Source organism: Miscanthus floridulus, chromosome 16, assembly GCF_019320115.1.
Source record: "Miscanthus floridulus cultivar M001 chromosome 16, ASM1932011v1, whole genome shotgun sequence".
NCBI lineage: Eukaryota > Viridiplantae > Streptophyta > Magnoliopsida > Poales > Poaceae > Miscanthus > Miscanthus floridulus.
Genome location: NC_089595.1, coordinates 13490190 through 13510843, shown reverse-complemented (window position 1 = coordinate 13510843; position 20654 = coordinate 13490190). Strand labels below are relative to the sequence as shown.

General features: G+C 45.8%; 1 protein-coding gene across 1 annotated transcript; it reads right to left on the bottom strand.

The window, feature by feature from the left end:
* Positions 1-635: 635 nt before the first annotated feature.
* Positions 636-20643, bottom strand: LOC136510302 (outer envelope pore protein 16, chloroplastic-like). Its single transcript, XM_066504803.1, has 6 exons — positions 20632-20643; positions 20354-20363; positions 20202-20233; positions 18798-18831; positions 18612-18679; positions 636-918 (listed from the first exon to the last, which is right to left on the bottom strand). Exons 1-6 carry the CDS (start codon positions 20641-20643, stop codon positions 778-780), a joined length of 297 nt encoding a protein of 98 aa, XP_066360900.1. The 3' UTR covers positions 636-777.
* Positions 20644-20654: the final 11 nt, after the last annotated feature.

Genomic DNA, 20654 nt, shown 5'->3' with positions numbered 1-20654 from the left:
TGATTTAATAAGATTAAAGAAATATCTGTGCGAATGTTCTATATGTTGCCTTAATTATAATTGGACATCTCTTGATCAAGCTAGGTGTATGAACGTAGCTTCAAACGTGAAGCAAAATGTGACTAGTAGGCAGCTAGCTGTGCGCCCTGCCTGGTCACGCGTGGGGCCTGGCCGGGAGTCCATTTGACGGTCTATATCCGACAAGCCATGTCCAGTACGCGTATCAGAAAATTCAAAAAAATATGTGTAACAGAGTCAATACGTGTTTGATTTTTTGGACACGTATGGAATATGCGTGTTATACGTATCGAATACGCGATACGCCACCCTGCAGAAGTATCCATGCATCATAGGTAGAAGGGTTGCTGGGACACGTTGAGAGCCAAAAAATGAAGAAAAAAAATGCATATGTGGTCTACTCGGTCTTGGCATTTGGCTCCACATTTCAACTTGGATAAGAATGTTTAAAAAATTCAATAAAATATTTTGTGACACACCAGCCTTGTCATAGATTTATGGCATTTGCAAATTGGTGTTTATGACATGACAAATATTGTCGTAACATACAATTGGACTAGCTTTAAGACACTTTTTATGACATGCATTTACTTATGTCACTAAGTTGAGGTGGCTCTGAAATAAATGTCATAAACTGATTGATTTAGTGACCTTTTGATCAGATGCCATGCCATAATCGTCATAAGATGGCACATTTCTTGTAGTGACTTATTCTTATTGTACGACAATGGCACTGCAAATGCAGTTGCTCTTGCTCAACTAGGTAAGGTAGTTGATGAACTCGACGGCTGTTGCGACTGCGCTAGCGGTAATGGCATCCTTGATGATCTTGTCTTTGTGGTTGTTGCTGGCACCGGAGATCAGGGCACCAGATAAGGCGCCCTCGATCATCGCATTCTTCTGCAGGGTCATGAGAGCACAAGGGGTTAATGAACACCAAAAGATGACTAAAAACATGGGTGGAAAGAAAATGAACTGGTTACAGATTGAACAATTTTTATGATGAGGTGCTTAATGGTTTCAAACAACAATACTGTATCAAGATTGAAGACCTATCTTGTCCTAGTCATCGACATAGACGGACATCAGTAAAATTTCTAATAAGCATCAGATGTTGCAAAAACCTACTTGATGTATGAGGCACCAGTGCCATACACAGCTTCAGCCTTCATTCATACTATTCGTAGAAAAAAAAATGTTGCCTAATAGTAAAAAGGTCTAGATTTCGAACGGGCATGTTACTTTTCACCAATAGACAAGCGGAATTCCCACCCCCCTAAGATGATGTTCAATTAATCACCATAAAACTGAAAGATTCGTACACATGGTACTCGTACCTAGCAAGTTCAAAGTGAGCATTCACTGTATCCACTTTTTTCCTACTAAAAATGACATGCAAAGTAAGATCAAACTAAAACTAATGTGGTATTACATGATTGAGTTAGAAAATAAATAATTAGCATTTTTTTTGTGATTGGGTTTGTTACTTTCTATGTTGCCACGTACAACAATCTTATTGCATATGATGATATCACACATCACAGTGTATTATGATTAATCGCATCTTACATTACATCACAACAATATCACATTTTGTACTATTATACATCCAGAACTTTAATACAATCCATTACTTACAATCAAAGCTCCACAATTAAAGGTATCAATCAATTCAGTATGTGGTGCGTTATTTTCCCATATATACCTATATAATAGTGCTTGCTCAGTTTGTATTTGTGTTTTTGAACCATTGTTGCCAAGTGACTACAAAGAAGATCTGCACCTTGTCATACAATTTGTCAAATAGGCTGAAATAGGTGAATCTCCAGGTCTTCTTAAACAGAAAGCCAACAAATATTATCCAAACGCCTACCAAGAATCCCACGATTAAACCGAGATGAAAGTCCATTTGAGTCATGTCATCTTCTTTCCATTTTAAGGGATTTTTTTGTATTGGCCGATCTCCGGGACAAACCTTTGGAAGTGGGTACCCACAAAGACTAGGATTGCCAATGTACACTGAAGCAGGATCATGTGCCTTGAGAGTGTCTAGCTGATGTCCTGAGGGTATTCTTCCTGATAGGTTATTGTAGGACAAATTTAGATAGCTCAGCGAAGTCAAATTCGATATGCTCAAAGGAATTTGGCCAGCAAGTTGGTTGTTGGACAAGTCAAGAGACTCCAATAATCGCAAATTGCCAATCTTATATGAGATATTTCCACTCAATAAATTTGATGACAAATCTAAATTTATCAATCCAATAAGTGAATATATTTCTTCTGGAATTTGCCCGACTAATCTGTTGCAAGATAGATCAATGCTCATAAAAAAGATGGTATTCTTACTGTACTCAAGCACTTGCCCTTTAATTACTAGCGACAAGGTATCGTTAGACAGACCAACTTCAGAGAACATATACCCAGATTGGTAAACTTCTTGGAAAGGATTTTCTATCGAGGCCACAACAGTGGTAGTCAGAGCCTTCAAGTTCACAAGAGGTTGTGGTATGCCCCGAGAAAAAATGTTATTTGCTAGATCAGAATACGAAGAGAATAAAGCTTTGTTGTTTCAATCGGAATATGACCATAAAAGTTGTTACTTCTTAACCGTAACATTACCAATCTAGGCATAACCTCACTTAGGCAACTTTCCACTAAATCTGTTTAGAGTTAGGTCGAGGAACATAAGATTTTGGCATTGTTTAGGCATAAAAGGAAACTGACCCTAAAGGTTATTGTTATTTAGAAGGAGAGTATGGATTTCTAAACAATAAGAATTTGTGGCACGGACCCTGGAAGAGCTGTTGCTAGATCGGTTCCGTTGTCTCAACTCCTTTGCGCTGCAATTAGGTAGTCCCCCTGTAAGCAAGTTGTTTGAAAGATCTAAGACCCGTAGTTGAGGACACTGGCAAATTGAGTTTGGAGTAATCCCTGTTCTACAATTGGAGAACAGAATTAGAATCTGTAAATATGGAGCTCCAAAATCTGATGGTAGATGTCCATTTAAAGAATTTTTGGAGATGTCCAATAACACAATGCTCCTTGCATGGTAACTGTGGTAAGGGACCACTTAAATTATTTGATTGGTGATAAAGCTCAGTCACGGCCATGAACTCTAAATTATGCGGTAACTCACCGCTAATACTATTATAAGAGAGGTCCAAAAGTGTGGCATTAGAAAATGTATTCCAAAACCAATCTGGGAGTACCAACGAGACCGGTATCTGAAATGCCAAGATGTAAAATGCTCTTTTGCCATCGAAGCCAATTAGGAACCTGGGGTCCCAAATGACACGACGAAAAATATGCCGTGTCCAGGTTGAACGGAGGTTTCCAGTCCGAGTCCACCATGACTTGAAGGTGAGTATAGGACAAGTCAATGTACTTCAAATTCGTCAAACCAGAGAAGTGATATTCTGACATCACCCCACTTAAGTTGTTACTGGCAATGTACAACTCAGTCAATTGTTTTAATCACCCTGTTCGTTTGTTGGTTTCAGTCAGGGCTTATCAACCAGCCAACAGTGTTTTTCTCGCACAACAAACCAGCACCAGCCAGCTCAAATCAGTCCATAAACTAACCAGCGAACAGACCGAATGTTCCAATCTCCACAGGCACAGAACCGCTCAAGTAGTTGTCGGAGATGTCAAGCTTGCTTAAGTTAGTGAGGTTGAGCAATGATTTCAATGTCATGCCAGTGATGTTGGTCTCCATCAAATATAGATCCTGCAATTTATTCCAGGAACAATTTGGCAGCCTCTCTAACATATTTGTTATATCCCCACCAATACTATTGTACATGAGGTCTATTGTCTGTAAACTACAAAGGCTTTTCAGTGTTGTGGATCCCATGTGAAGAGTCTCTAACAAAGTGAAGTTGATAACTGTCAGCAACACTGAAGGCCCAACACCTGATGCTGAACCGGAGAGCGACTCGGCGTCAAGGAAACCGGGCACACCAGAACCAAGGCGAAGCGTCCGAGCCTGGCGCGCGAACCTGCTGATCAGTGGATCCGAGTGGGCGTGAACCATAGGCTAGACACAGCTGCGCCTGTGCGGTTCACGCCGCGGCAACACCTTGTATTAAGGGAGAACGAGAGAAGGGGAAGGACAACAACAATTATCAGAACAAAACTGAATACTAAGCCTTCCTCTGTTATCGCCTACCTTGCGTGCTTGTTCTTCTTGCTTCTTACTTCTTCCTCAATCCTACCTCTCCGATCTAGTCTGTTAACACCTGGTACTCAGAACCACCGATTCTTCCTCGATCTACAAATGTGCAGCTCAAGTCGGTCTCCATGTGTTGGATGAACTCTATGCTCTCTTTTCTGCTGATGACATTGTACACAGTCCAACAACAGAAGAGGATGCAGTTGCTGCCTATCGGCTAAAGGTTCGGGGCTGGTGTCCAGGGTAAAAACTTTGCAGTTCTAGGGACTTTTCCAGCATCAACCTGTCTTAATTTTGCTGGATTCTGGCAGCTCTACCTCTTTTATCAGTCAACAGTTGGTCTCTCAGCTATCTATTGTTTCAGTTCAGTGTCAGGCTATGACTGTCAGAGTTGCCAATGGCGATGTTATGCAGTGTTCAGCTCTCCATCCAGGTGCAGTGTAGACTATACATCAATATCAGTTTACACACGACCTGAAGATTCTGCCACTCAACAACTATGACATCATTCTCGGAATGGATTGGCTTCAGCTTTTTAGTCCCATGAAGGTTGATTGGCGTCAGCGCTGGCTGGCTATACCATACATTGGTGCTACTGTTTGGATTCAGGGCATTTCTCCAACTGGTGCCGACAGTGCTGAGGAATTGTTGGTACAGTTGTTCCGTCTGTCAGATCTGTCATCACAACCTGAACCACAGCTGCCACCGGCCATCAGTCAATTACTAACGGAGTTCCCATCTGTGGTTAACCCACCTGCGGAGTTGCCTCCAAAACGAGACTGTGATCATGAAATACCTCTAGTTGATGGAGCTCGTCCAGTCACGGTCAGGCCGTACAGATATCCACCGGCTCTCAAGGATGAAATTGAGGCTCAAGTAGATGCTATGTTGCAGCAAGGTATCATCCAACTGAGCACATCTCCATTTAACTCTCCCGTGCTGTTGGTTCGTAAGAAAGACGGTACATGGTGTTTTTGCATCGATTACCGGTACCTCAACGCTCTCACTGTCAAGACACTCTTCCCAATTCCGGTATTTGATCAACTGATGGATGAGTTAGCTGGTGCTCGATGGTTTTCTACTCTTGACCTGCTCTCAGGCTATCATCAGATAAGGTTGCGCGAAGGTGAGGAATACAAAACTGCCTTCTCAACTCATGTCGGCCATTACGAATTCAGAGTGGTTGCCTTTGGGTTATCTGGCGCACCTGGCACCTTTCAAGGCGCCATGAACACTACATTGAAGCCTCTCCTTTGTCGCCGTGCAATTGTCTTTTTCGACGACATCTTAGTTTACAGCAAGACATTTGAAGAACACATTGATCATCTGCGCCAAGTCTTCTCTCTGTTAGCCCAGGATCAGTGGCATATCAAACTGTCAAAGTGCAAGTTTGCTCAAACAGAAATCTCTTACCTGGGTCATATCATCAGTGAGCGTGGTGTGGCTACTGACCCAGCTAAAATTGAGGCTGTGCTCTCTTGGCCGACGCCTACCAATGTCAAAGAGCTCCAAAGTTTCTTAGGTTTAGCTGGTTTCTATCGCCGATTTGTTCGCCACTACGCTGTTGTGTCCAAGCCCTTGACATCTCTGTTGAAAAAACATTGCTTGTTCCTCTGGACATCTGAACATGAGAAGGCTTTCACTACTCTGAAGAAGTGTCTGTGCTCAGCACCCATCCTCGCCTTGCCAGATTTCACTCGGCAGTTCTGCATTGAGACGGATGCGTCCAACATGGGGGTCGGTGTTGTGCTCCTACAGGATGGCCACCCATTGGCCTTTCTTAGTCGCGCTCTCGGCCCCAAGAATCAAGGCCTGTCGGCCTACGAGCTGGAATACATGGCCATCCTCATTGCTGTGGACCAGCGGCGCTCCTACCTACAGTTAGGCAAGTTCATCATCTTCACTGATCAAAAGAGTCTCATCCACTTAAGTGATCAGCGTCTCCACACAGCGTGGCAACAGAAAGTTTTCACTAAACTTCTCGGTCTGCAGTACCGCATAGTCTATAAGCCTGGCACTGGCAATAGGGTCGCGGATGCTCTTTCACGCCGTAGCCAAGCTGCTGAATTGTTAGCAATCTCTGCACCAGTGCCCTCTTGGCTTGATGATGTCAAGGCCAGTTACGCCACTGATCCTATAGCCCAGGAGTTGTTGGCAAAATTGGCTGTGTCTGCTGTTGGAACCCGATCTGCTGAGTCGCCCGGAACGTCGACGAACGGCGGCGGGGCGGTGACCGCGACGAGCCTTGCGAGTAGATGGAAACACAATAACAATAAAACGAGAAAAGGTGGATTATGACGCTGCCTAAAACGCAGCTTATTTCGGCCCCTCTATTCTTATATTTATAGACTCGAGTTTACACAAACTCCCCACGCCGTGCCGCACAGGTGCGCTGCACCGTTTCACCGCGATGCGCGCCACATGCGCCGTCCACGCCACGGCGTGGCTCGACCGAACCAGACAGGCTAGATCATGATCGAGCATGTCATCGACCATGCCTTGCCCCTATTCTAACTGACGCTGGACTCCAACAGAAACAAAGATTACATTGCAACAAATTAGCTAACAAATCTCCCCCTAACTTGTTGCACCTCAACGACGCCAATAGCGCTCCTCAGCTCCACAAACCTGACCCGCCCGAGCGACTTCGTGAAAATGTCTGCAAGTTGGTCTGCAGTCCCGACATGCTCCACCTTCACCTTTCCTTCTTCTATGCATTCACGAATGAAATGAAACTTCGTATCAATATGCTTACTGCGATCATGATGCACATGATTCCTGCTCAGGGCTATCGCGGACATGTTGTCCATCAGCAATTTCACTAGCGCCTCCTTTGTTCCCAATACATCAGCTATCAGCCGGCTCAACCACACGCCTTGACAGGCTGCTGCCGCCGCCGCCACATACTCTGCTTCGCATGAAGACAATGCAACGATCTTCTGCTTCTGCGAAGCCCAAGTCACCAAGCTACTGCCGAGAAAATACACAACACCCGTAGTGCTCTTCCTGTCCTCAGCATCTCCTGCAAAATCACTGTCGCTATACCCGAGCAAGATAGGTTTTAGCCCAGTGCCTTTCTCATACTTGCAGCCGTAGCCCATGGTGCCCTTCAAGTACCTTAGAATGCGTTTGACAGCAATCCAATGGTCTTTTCCCGGAGCCTCCATGTATCTGCTCACCACCCCTACCGAATAGGCTAGATCGGGCCTGGTGTTTACTATGTATATGAGACTTCCGATAATACTTCTATACGGTGTTGGTTCCATAGCCTCTCCCTCTTTACTCTTGTAGAGCTTCAGTCTTGGTTCCATTGGGGTGTCACATGCATTGCAATTTGTCATGCCTGCACTTTCCAATATCTTCACCGCATTGAACCTTAACTCAAGGTGATCCCTTTCTCTCCTTGTTTCACTTCAATCCCCAAGTAATAACTAAGGAGCCCGAGGTCACTCATGCTGAACTTCCTTTTCATCTCTGCTTTAAACTTCTCAATGTCACCCACACAGGGCCCTGAGATGATCAAGTCATCAACATATACCCCCACAATGAGAAAAGAGGCCTTGTTGTTCCTCTTGTACACAGCGTGATCCATGTTGCTTTTCACAAAGCCTAGAGCCAAAAGCTCCTTGTCAAGCTTAGCATTCCAGGCCCTAGGTGCCTGCCTCAAGCCATACAGAGCCTTTCTTAACTTCAACACTTTGTCACCATTGCTTACTATGAAACCAGGGGGCTGCTTCACATAAACCATTTCAGACAAATCTCCATTCAGGAATGCACTTTTTACATCCATATGGTGTACTTGCCATCCACCCTGCGCTGCTAAAGCCAGCAAAACCCTCACTGTTTCAATCCTAGCAACTGGTGCAAAAACTTCATCAAAATCAACTCCCTGCACTTAAGCATAACCCTTTGCACTAGCCTAGCTTTATGCTTGACAATGTTACCATCAGGATCCTTCTTCACTTTAAAAACCCATTTGAGACCAATAGCATTTTGATTCCTCGGGAGATCACAAACTTCCCAAGTTTTATTAGCCTCAATTGCCTGCATTTCAGCTTTCATAGCATTCCTCCAGCAGAGTTCTGTTAGAGCTTGATCAACTGAACTTGGTTCCTCTGCTGCAACCAGGCATACCCCACTGTATTCCAACTGGACTTCATTTGTTGTATCCAGCAGGTTCGGTATTGTCCTATACCGCAGTGGCGCTCCCTCTGAATCCACAGCACCATCAGTAGGGGGCATTGCCCACTGTATTTGATTTCCTCCATTTGATCCGCCAATGGAGTGCTCCGGAGTGTACGGTGACTCACCACCTGCACCCCCAAGGGATGGAATTGACTGAACAGGTGAGGCTGGCTCAATCGCCTCCCCTGAATCGCCCAAGGCATCGAGATCTTCAGCGGTGTCCCCTATTGTCGGACCCGCTGCAGTAACCTGTTCATCAGGATAGAACACACTGAAACTTGGTTCAGTGTCAGTGTCTGCTTCAGTAACACCTGTTCCTTTCTCCCCCCAATTCCAGCCCTTCTTCTCATTGAATACGACATCCCTTGAGATCATGAGCTTCTTATTCACCGGATCATAGATCCTATAAGCCTTCGATCCCGGTTCATAACCGAGAAAAACTCCTGGAATGGCCCTGTCCGTCAGTTTTGATATACCCAGACCAATCCGCTTGGCATAAGCCAAACACCCAAACGTTCGCAGGTGACGAACTCCAGGTTTCTTGCCAAACCACGCCTCGTAAGGCGTCTTGCCATCCAGGCACTTCGTCGGTGCTCGATTAAGCAAGTACACCGCCACCATTACTGCCTCCCCCCAGAACCGGCCAGGAACCTGCATACTCTTGAGCAAGCAGCGAGCCATCTCCACAACGATTGGTTTCTCCGCTCTACTACGCCATTTTGCTGCGGGGAATATGGTGCAGTTGTATTGCGTTTAATACCATTTTCATTACAGTAAACTGTAAACACACCTGAATTGAATTTGCCTCCTCTGTCAGTTCTGAATGCCTTCAGTCGCTTTCCAGATTCAGCTTCAGCTGCTGCCTTCACCTTCTTGAAACTTGCAAAAGCTTCATCCTTCGACCTCAACAGCTCCAGCCACATATAACGGCTGAAGTCATCAACGATTAACAGGAAGTACAGCTTGCCTCCTGGTGTGGCTGGTGTGACTGGACCGCATAGGTCTCCATGCACCAGCTCGAGTTCGGTGTTTGCTCGATACGCCGATGCCCAGGGAAAAGGCGCGCGGTGCTGCTTGCCGAGTGCGCAGCCATCACAAACTTGCTCGACACGGTGGATCAGCGGGATGCCATCCACCATCTCCTTTGCCCCCAGATCACGAAGTGACCTGAAATTTAAATGGCCATATCGTGCATGCCAGAGCCACACCGCCTCGTCCATCTTCGTCATCAGGCACACAGGTACGGTGAGGTTGACCTGCATGACGTAAAGTCATTTCTTCCTCTCCGCCTTTATCAGAACACTCATCTTCCCTTATGAGCGCTCAAACACCTGCATGACCCCGTGATCTATCTCCACACGACAGCTAGCTTCCTCCAGTTGCCCAAGGCTAACAATGTTGCAATGGAGTGATGGTATGCAATATACCTCAGTGAGTACTCGATGATCTTGGTTCTTCCCGGTGATCGTGACTGCACCGATCCCACAGATCTCAACCTTCGATCCATCTCCGAACCGCACCGCCCCCTTGACTGTCTCATCGAGCGACGCCAGCGATTCATGGCACCCTGTCATATGATTTGTGGCGCTAGTGTCGAGTACCCACGCCCCCTGGTCGTATGATGCCGGGAACACGCGTTCCTGATTCAGGAACACCTGCTGTGTAGCTGCTGCCGTGGATCGAACCACATTACACACCTACGCCACCAATAGTGCTCCATTATCTCCGTCAGCATTGGCATGGTGCGCGGCCTCCTGCCGCTCCTTTGGAGGTGCTTTCTTGCACTCCTTTCCCCAATGCCCATAGACGCCGCACTTGCAGCATTTTCTTTTCTGTCGTGGTGTTCCCATCGACGTAAGTTCGGGCTCATGCCCTTCACCGCCGCCATTGTTCTTGCGCCTCCAGTGCTTCTCCTTCTTCAACAAGTGTCCACCGCCTCCACCACCCTTTGCAGTAGATGTGGATGATTCTGACACCATGCGACTCTTGTTCTTCTCAGCCCATTTTTCCTCCGTTAACAGGAGTTTTTTGGCTTTCTCCGTGACCTGCTCCATCGAGGGCTCAAATCTTTCCTCGGCCGCCCGTAGATGGCCGATCAGCTCCTCGATAGTCAAGTTTTTCAGATCCTTGAACATCTCGATTGCTACTGCCACCTGGCTGTAGCGAGATGGCACCACACGAAGGAATTTCTTCACCACGCGTGCATCGGTTACAGTTTCCTCCCCGAGGCTGCGCAGATCCATGACAAGCTTGGTGATCTGGATTACGAAGTCATCAATTGTTTCTCACGGCTTGAACGCGATCGCCTCGAACTCGGCCAGGAGCTTTTGAGCGTTAACTTCCTTGACGTGATCTGCTCCAAGACGCATCGTCTTGATTGCTTCCCAAGCCTCCTTCGCCGTCTTCTTGTTCAAGAGCATGGAATGCATCTCCTGCGGCACTCCCCGGAGCATCGCTCCCAGTGCCAGCCGGTCTCGGCGTCTTTCGACTTTTTCATCCTCGATCGCATCCCAGAGATACATCCCCTCGAGATTGCACTGGATATGGGACGACCAACCCTGGTAGTTGGTGCGAGTCAACATCGGCCACGTCAAGTTTCCAGCGGCCTGATTAAATGCCCGCTCCATCGTCTTCTTCTCCGCCTTGTTGCTCTCCTCTCCCATGGCGACTGCTTTGGCGTTTACGTCTCCCTCTTCTTCGACTTGATGGATTGCACCACCAGACTTCCTCTACTCCTTCTCACCACCGACGAACGTCACCCCCTCGGCTCCGATACCAATTGTTGGAACCCGATCTGCTGAGTCGCCCGGAACGTCGACGAATGGCGACAGGGCGGTGACCGCGACGAGCCTTGCGAGTAGATGGAAACACAATAACAATAAAACGAGAAAAGGTGGATTATGACGCTGCCTAAAACGCAGCTTATTTCGGCCCCTCTATTCTTATATTTATAGACTCGAGTTTACACAAACTCCCCACGCCATGCCGCACAAGTGCGCTGCACCGTTTCACCGCGATGCGCGCCACATGCGCCGTCCACACCACGGCGTGGCTCGATCGAACCAGACAGGCTAGATCATGATCGAGCATGTCATCGACCATGCCTTGCCCCTATTCTAACTGACGCTGGACTCTAACAGAAACAAAGATTACATTGCAACAAATTAGTTGAGTATGGCAGGGGCCTATTAGGCCTGGGCTGGATGTATAGCCCATTAGTGTTAGGGTTAATTAGAGATAAGGGTCGCTTGCTTAGGAGTCAAGTAAACCTCTCTATATAAGGAGAGGAGATGTATCAATCTAATCAAGCAAGAATTAAGAAGGAAAACCCTTCCCTCTTGCCCGGCCGTGGGCAAACGCCCCACGGCCGGCTCTCTCTCACCCTCGCAGCCCTAGCCATGAACAGTACCCACAGTACTGTAGCGCCGCGGGTGCTGTAGCGCGGTAGCCGCCGTCGCTCCCCTCGACTCTCTCCTCTCAATCCTAGCAGCCACATAACAATCTGAACCACAGTTTACACTACATCAAGGGCTCCTTCGGCATAAGGGCCGCATTTGGGTTGGCACCGATTTGAACCTCCAGCATAAGATCATCGAAGCCTTCCATTCTTCAGTGGTTGGCGGCCATTCTGGGTTCCCTGCCACTTACCACCGCATCAAGCAACTGTTTTCTTGGACTGGCCTCAAATCTTCAGTACATCACTTTGTGACAGCATGCCCATCCTGTCAACAGGCAAAACCGGATTGAGCTCGATATCCAGGCCTCCTCCAACCTCTACCTGTTCCAACCATGGCTTGGCAAAGCATCTTGATGGACTTTGTGGAAGGGCTTCCAGCTTCGGGTGGTAAGAACTGTATCTTGGCCGTTGTTGATCGGTTCTCCAAGTATGGACACTTCATCCCTTTGGCTCACCCCTTTTCTGCTCTTACAGTGGCCAAGCTCTTTCTCACCCATGTGTACTGGCTCCATGGTCTTCCAACTTCCATTGTCTCTAATCGAGACCAAGTGTTCACAAGTCAATTATGGCAAGAGCTCTTTCGTTTGGCTGGAGTCACACTGAAGATGTCCTCTGCATATCATCCGCATACGGATGGACAAATTGAGCGTGTCAACCAGTGCATGGAGACGTTCTTGCGTTGCTTCGTCAGTGCTTGCTTATCCAAGTGGCTTGACTGGATTTACTTAGCAGAGTACTGGTATAACACGACATGGCACTCATCCTTGGGTTATTCCCCATTCTGTCTTATATGGCCAGCATCCCCGACACTTCGGCTTAACTGATGAAGCTGCCGCTCACTCAGTACCTTTAGCTGATTGGATACAGGAGAAGTCGCTGATTCAGCAGCATCTTGTCCGTGCCCAGACACGAATGAAGACTCAAGCCGACAAGTCTCGATCTGAACGCCACTTCTCTGTTGGTGATTGGGTGTATTTGAAGCTTCAGCCCTATGTCCAAGCTTCACTTGCACCGCGTGCTAACCAAAAGCTTGCCTTCAAGTTCTTTGGTCCCTTTCAGGTGCTGTCCCGCATTGGCGACGTCGCCTACAAGCTGCAGTTACCGGCTACTACATCAATCCACCCCGTCTTCCACGTCTCGCAACTCAAGACGGCGGTTCTAGCTTCACACTCAGTATCTGCACTACCTCAAGCTTTGGATGGTCTTCAGATTCCGCTGAAAGTGCTGCAACGATGCGTCTGCACTTCCGACAACGCCGTCGTTCCGCAATTACTCATCCAGTTGTCCAATCTTCCTCGCTCGCTGGCCACCTGGGAAGACCTGGAGGCTCTGAAGCAACGGTTTCCTTGGGCTCCTGCTTGGGGACAAGCAGGTCATCAACAGGGAGGGGATGTCAGCAACACTGAAGGCCCAACACCTGATGCTGAACCGGAGAGCGACTCGGCGTCAAGGAAACCAGGCACACTAGAACCAAGGCGAAGCGTCCGAGCCCGGCGTGCGAACCTGCTGATCAGTGGACCCGAGTGGGCGTGAACCATAGGCTAGACACAGCTGCACCTGTGTTGTTCACGCTGCGGCAACGCCTTGTATTAAGGGAGAATGAGAGAACGGGAAGGACAACAACAATTATCAAAACAAAACTGAATACTAAGCCTTCCTCTGTTATCGCCTACGTTGCATGCTTGTTCTTCTTGCTTCTTAGTTCTTCCTCAATCCTACCTCTCCGATCTAGTCTGTTAACAATAACCAATGAGTGAAGATGCTCCAATGAGTGAAGACTTGATAACCAAGAAACATTCATTGAATGCGCGTATGTGTACGCATACGCATGTGCAAATCTGTATGCATATCCATATATGAAATCATTGTGAATGTCGAGATATACCGACTTGGTGAGGTTGCCTAGCTTAGGAGGCACTCGACCGCTGAAATTCATGTTGGATAGGTCGAGATACGCCAAGCTCTTCAGAGAAACCATGAATTCCGGCATCGGCATGTTGCCACCGAGATCGTTTCCGCTGAGGTCCAGATGCTTGAGATGGCGCAGGACAGCAAGAGATGAGCTTATCCGCCCACGTAGCCAATGAACAGCATGGTCCTCAGCGAGAAGATCGTGTACGAAGAAGTCGTTGCGGAGGTCAAGCTTCACGACGTGGCCTGTCCTGGTTCTGCAGCTGATGCCGCGCCACCGGCAGCAGTCTTGGCCACGCCACGATCTCAGCCGCCCGCTGGGGTCGCCGGTGATGTCGGCTTTGAAGGAGAGCAGCGCGTCCCTCTCGGCCGCGATGCAGCTACTGTTGGACGTCTCTTCACTGGAGACAGGCTGAGATGTGGCGACGGTTGTTGTTGGTGCTAGGAGGGAAAAGAGCAGGAGGCACAGGGACATTGCAGCTCCATGGAAGGAGGATCGCGATGTTTCAGCCATTGTGTTGTTCTGGTTGTGCTTGCAGATTGTAGTGCTGGGATGAGAAACTGGCAATATATGGGACTACGGGAGGACGATGTTTAATTAAATTGGACATTTCTTTCGGTTGCAACAAAATAGTTGTAGTGATGGATCAATGCGTCGATGTCAAGCTTGAATATGCATCCAAGAGCAGCGCAATCACTTTGGATGTGTCTAGAGCCACGTATGCATCTCTGAGAAGCTACGTGTGCCGGGCTTCACAAATGAAGTTTAACACCGTCGTTGTTTGGAATGGCCAAGCTGTCCAAGGACATGATGTGGACACTAGAGCTAGTGTCTCTTTTCTCCCCCCAACGAGTAAACACAAATTATCTGATGCAAGTTGAAGATAAGAAATTGCAGGGGCATCATCGTCATCTTATTTCAACACTGAAGAGAACTTCAGACACTTGCTTCTCATGGAGATGTGATGATCCACTAGCAAAAGCGTTCTTTTGCACACAAAGCTTTGTCCCCATAATGATTAGTGTGCGTAAATTCTTTAGTTTTCGATGGGCACCGCGCGTCCTCCCCCTCCCCGCTCCCTTCCCCCACCCCAAGCACCGCTCGCCGGCGACCATCCCGGCTCCGGCGCCTTCGGTGGTGGCCCCTCCCCACCCAGCTCTCGCCCGCCAGCCCAAAGCACAACCCCTCTGCTTCGGCTCCCTCCATCCTTCCCTCCTCGTGCCCGGCAGCCACTTCCCTCCTTCCCCTCCACTCCATGCCAGCTCCAGAGCTCGGAGAGCCGTCAACAGCGTGTTGCAGCTGGCAAGGGTGGCCTTCCACATCGGGTGGATAGAGCGTTGAACTCCGGACATCCGGCGCCGGAGCCGGGCCGACGCGGTGGGCGCATGCTCACTCTCAGCGTCAGACCATTTGCCTCTGAACATTGCAGGATGCCTCTCGTGAACAATGACATGTACCTTGAGACGGCGCAAGCTGACTTCAGGGATTTCCAGATGCAAAGTCAGCTTGAGTGGCACAGCCTCAGGAAGTGAGCCTCCTCTTCTGGTTCAGTTTGCTATCTTGACATGTCAATGTCATCTGAACTTCTATAGTACGTAGATGTTACTTACAAATGCTAATTGTGTAATGTGTGATTTGCAGGTGGTATGACAGGAACGACCTCAGAGTGTTCGGAGTGGCTCCAGAAAGCACACTGAGAACGTACTTCCTAGCAGGAGCTAACATCTTTGAGAAAGATATAATCAATCCAAAGCAGTGTTGCTCAACACTTTTGCTTTTTGATTTGAATAGTTACACTACAGCTTGTGACCATTTAGATGTCTATGTTTGCTAGTAACTCATCTATATTTTGGACATGTATTTGGCTCCATGCTTGTGACCAGTCTGTATTGAAAATTTAATATATTTTATTTATGAAATATAGTGAATTTGAAGATGTGATGTCTTCTCTGTAAAATAAAGTTGATTTGTGAAATTATTTGTATTGTATTAGTATTATTATTTATCAATTAGTTTGCCGACATTAAATTGCCACAGAGGGCATCTTTCTAAACATGCTGTGGAAATGGCTTTGCCAACATATAAATTGTCGGGAAAGGTTTTAACTGTCGGCGTAGGTCTTAACTGTCGGTGTAAGTTTAACTGTCGACAAAGATTTTAACTGTCGGCGTAGGTGTACCATTTGGCTACACCAAAACTGTCGGCGATTCTTTTAACTCTCGGCAAAACTTTCACCGACTGCTTCTACCACGACTATTTTTAAACTGTAGGCAAAACTTTTAGTGGGAGGCTATCTGTCGGGAAAGGTACCCTTTGCCCACTTTAGAAAGTGTCGGCAAAGGTATATTGTGTTATAGTGCGGTTTCAGTTCCTGAATCAGACCGAGGGTCTTCTAGACCACCTAAACTTTAAACTCTAGTTGGATTATTAATTAAGTTTATTAGTCACCTAAAGTTTAGTTGTGTGATGAGTAACAACTAGTTTTAGTAGTCGAAAATAAAGTTTAGTTCATCGCCTATTTCATGGACTATGTATGACCAAGTACACTACACCGTGTTCTCGTTAACAATATACTACGTATTGCATTAGACCTGATTATGGGCTGGCCGACCCGCATGCAAAAAACCCTAACTTTCTTTTTTGAAACTAAGGGCCTGTTTGGCACAACTCAGATTTTTTTTGTCAAACACCCATTTCCAAAACAGTTTCATGGGTGAAGTTGTTTTTCTTCTCCTCTCATAAAGGGATGAGTTAGGACAAAGCTAGAAAAAGTAGCTTATCCCAGCTTCATCTCCCATAATATAGTCATTTTATTCATTGTTCCATCATGTGAAACTGTTTTGCCAAACACTTGTTCCAAAACAGTTCAGCTTCAACAAAAAAGTTGCTCATGAAGCTATTTTGTAAAAAATAGCTTAAATGGTGAAGCTAAGCTGTGCCAAACCTAGCTGACACGTCGAGTGGGCGTGGACAGTCAATTCCTGAAGAAAAAATAAGGGTCAAGGGTGGGCCTTATTTTTGGCCCATGGACCAACCGGGCGGCCCTACTAAATAACAAAAATTCTGCAGCTCGACGAAAAACAGAAAAAGTCCAATTTAGCTCCCTCAACTATCGTGGAAAACCACTTTTTTAACCGCCTTAACTTTGAAAAAACGTTCACTTTTGTATTCTGGGCAGTTTTGATGGTGGTTTTGCTGATACGATGCCACATCAAAGTTAGTAAAATGAACTAAGTTTAAAGTTCAAGGAGTTAAATCATACTACAAATGTTTTTTTATAAAAAAATATCTAAAAATTCATAAAAAATTAAAATTTATCCAACAATATATCTACATGGAAAAATAATGCAATAAAAAGTCTAAAACCTTGTTTAATCTTAGAAAATTTGTTTAGAAAAATTATGAAACTACTTTATGATTTTAGAGCATGCTTTACCAAACATAGAGCATAATTTTAGGGAAAAAATCTAAAACCACTTTCATAATTTTTTGAAATAAATTAAAGATTAAACCAAAGTTTAAGGATTTTTAATTGTATTATTTTAATGTAAAATTATGGATGTCTTTTTATTTTTTAGATATTTTTTACAAAAATATTTCTAGTCTGATTTACCCTCTTAAACTTTAAATTTAGTCCCATTTATCCCCTTCTAACGTGGCACCACATGAGGAAAAAACACACCATAAAAGCCGTTTAGGGTGCAAAAGTGAACATTTTTCAAAAAAAATTAATAAGGGAGTTAAAAAAAACTGGTTTTGTACATCAAGGAGAAAAATAGGACTATCGCGATAGTATTTTTTTTTTTTTGAGGGAGTTAAATTGGTCTTTTTTTATTCAAACGGCACAAGAAAATGGAAACAGCCCACTTCCGTGTAGCCCAGCACTCCAGCAGCCCCACCGAAGCGTCATATTTTCCCTTTTCTACGGGCCCACATGACTGACTCATCCTCGCTGCGCGTCTGCTTCCGTCCAAGCAGCGGTGACCTTCCAGCCGCTTCAGGTATTCACAGCTTCACTGGCTTCGGGGAGCACGGGAGACTACGCTTGACTGACATGGCCCAATTTATCTGATATCATATTTTCCACATGAAGCAAAAACAGCCGGTCAGAAACGAAGACTGAAGATGCAGGTTTATGAACTGGACATGGCTCCACCGAAGAAGTGCTTATTCTTATTGTACGACAATGGCACTGCAAATGCAGTTGCTCTTGCTAAACTAGGTAAGACAGTTGATGAACTCGACGGCTGTTGCGACTGCGCCGGCGGTAATGGCATCCTTGATGATCGATCTTGTTTCTGTGGTTGTTGCTGGCGCCGGAGATCAGGGCACCAGATAAGGCGCCCCCGATCATCGCATTCTTCTGCAGGGTCGTGAGAACAGAAGGGGGGGGGGGGGGGGGGGGGTGTTAATGAACACCGAAAGATGACTCAAAACATGGGTGGAATGAACTGGTTACAGATTCAACAATTTTTATGAATCATGATGCAGTGATTAATGGCTCCAGACCACAACAGAACTGTATGAAGACTGAAGACCTATCTTGTCCTAGTCTTATAGATAGATGGGCATCAGTAGGATTTCTAACAATCTAAGTTGACGCACGGATTATCTGATGTTTGGACAAAGTCAAAGAGGGGAAGATAAGATGTTACAAGAACCTTGATGTATGAGGTGCCAGTGCCATACAGGGCTTCAACTTTTATTCATACTATTCCTAGAACAAAAATGTGTCCTAACAGTAAAAAGTTTAGATTTCGAATGTCATGTTACTTTTCACCAACAGGCAAGCAGAAAAAAAATTCCCCTGAGATGATGTTCAATTAATAACCATAAAACTGAAAGATTTATACTCATGTAATTCTTACCCAGTCGCTGCGACCACGGACCCTTTCCACACCATACACCATGCCCACATAAACTCCAGCAATATTACCTGCATGTTAGACAAATAAACATCTGAATTAGCCAGAGTATAAATGAATAAGGGAGAGAAGCCAACACAAATTATTTGAGTTTGAATAAAAAAAAGCACAAATTGGTCAATTAGTTACCCCAATATGCACCCTCCTTGCACATCTTCTTCAGCTGCATACATATTTTTTTTGAGGGAAACAGGAGGGGCAAGCCCCTACTAGAAATTAAATAAAAGCATCAAAGTGCAAGAAAGAGTACAAATACAAATCAGGGAAGGGGGAGCTCAGGAGACAAAGAAAGATAGAAAGAAAAGAAAAGCTACAACAACCCAAATAAGATTGGCTATCCATTGATTTAACCTAGGAGAGTAACTTTTCTTGGCTCTCAGAAGCAGCATCTGGAGCTCTTGACTGAAATGTTCTTTGGACTGCTGAAAAGTTGGGTTAATCTGACGAAAGATGAAGTCATTTCTTGCCCTCCAAATTGTCCAGCTCATCAGAATGGTTATCTCCATGAAGAAAGGAACTTGGAGCTGATCCTTGAAACTCTTAAGGTTCTGGAAGGGATCCAAGCTCGGGTCAACCTGAATGTTCAGCCAGGCCCAGCATTGTATAGCAAAGGGGCATGTGAGGAACAGATGTGCCAGAGATTCTTCAATATTGCCTTGTCCCTTGACATAAGATGCAACTGTAATCCTGCAGCGTCATGTTCTTTCGCTTTAGTAATTCTCTTGTACTTAGCCTGTCCTTGATCAATAACCAGAAGAAAACTTTATGTTTATTCTGACAAGAGCTCCTCCAAATCCATTTGTAGACTGGATGTAACACTAGATGCCCACTCATGCGCTTGTATGCCTTACTTACTGAAAACTGGTTTGAGTTCCGTATGTGTGTCCATTTATCTGGCAAGTCAGACAGCTGAACTCTCTCTAGCTCCTCCTGAAGTTGCAACAGCTGTATATGAGCTTGTTGGGATAGAGGTAAATGGAACCAGCCATGAAGGGGGATTTGCATTTTCCCCTCTGCAAAAGTAATGTGTTTCTTCTTAGCAAATGAGGAAAGTTCGGGCATTTTATTTTCTAACAGATCCTCTCCCCAAAGGTCTTTCCAGAAGAAGCAAGATTTCCCATTGTTGACTGTAACCTTAGCCATCCCTTTAATATTGAGAAAGTGTATCAGTTTGATGTATAAACCAGAAGTTGCTCACTGATTTTTCAGGGATACACAAGCATGATGCAAGACACAAAAGAGGTGCAGGGTTTTAGTTCAGCATTTCCAGTAACATAGAATTCCTGAGATGACAGTACACTGGATTGGGACTCTGACCAGAGATCCACAGTATTCATAAGCCATGGCATGTGTTTTTGGAATGTCAAGTAAATCACGGTCCACATTTAGCGGTCCACATTTAGGAACTGCAAGCGTAGAATCACCTAACTGGCAATGCCTAGGTGATTGGACAATGGACCGTGATATTTAAGATACATCCAAGTGAAAAAGGGTCTGAAGCCAGAATACAAAGGTTGTGGAGATATGACTTACGGCATGCTCAACCTTGTGCTTTGAAACATCCCCTGCAATGAAATAAAAGAAGTTTTGTCATAACAATTTCTTCTCTGATTGCCAGTAAAATGTAGCCAAAAAAAAATGAAAGCCTATGATTTCCTTGTCAGTAAACATCAGGAATACAATACTGCTATTACTCTGAAATAGCATTGGTTAAATTCAAAGTTGAGGCGAGTCTTCGGTAAGATCCATTGAGGTAATTAAGGACCCTTTTAGCCGGCTCGGGCCCAAGGCTGGGAACTAGTACTAGCGTGTATATATCTATATAGGAATCCGGCTTCCAAAAGCGGGCCCGTGGATCGGGCGACGTCGCCCGATAACCTGTTGACCGTTCGATACGGCGACAAAGCCATGTGAGCCGTCCGATCGCGGGTATGTGCGGGTGTCGAATGGATAGCTCGCGAACCTTCACAGGCATCGCCGCATCGA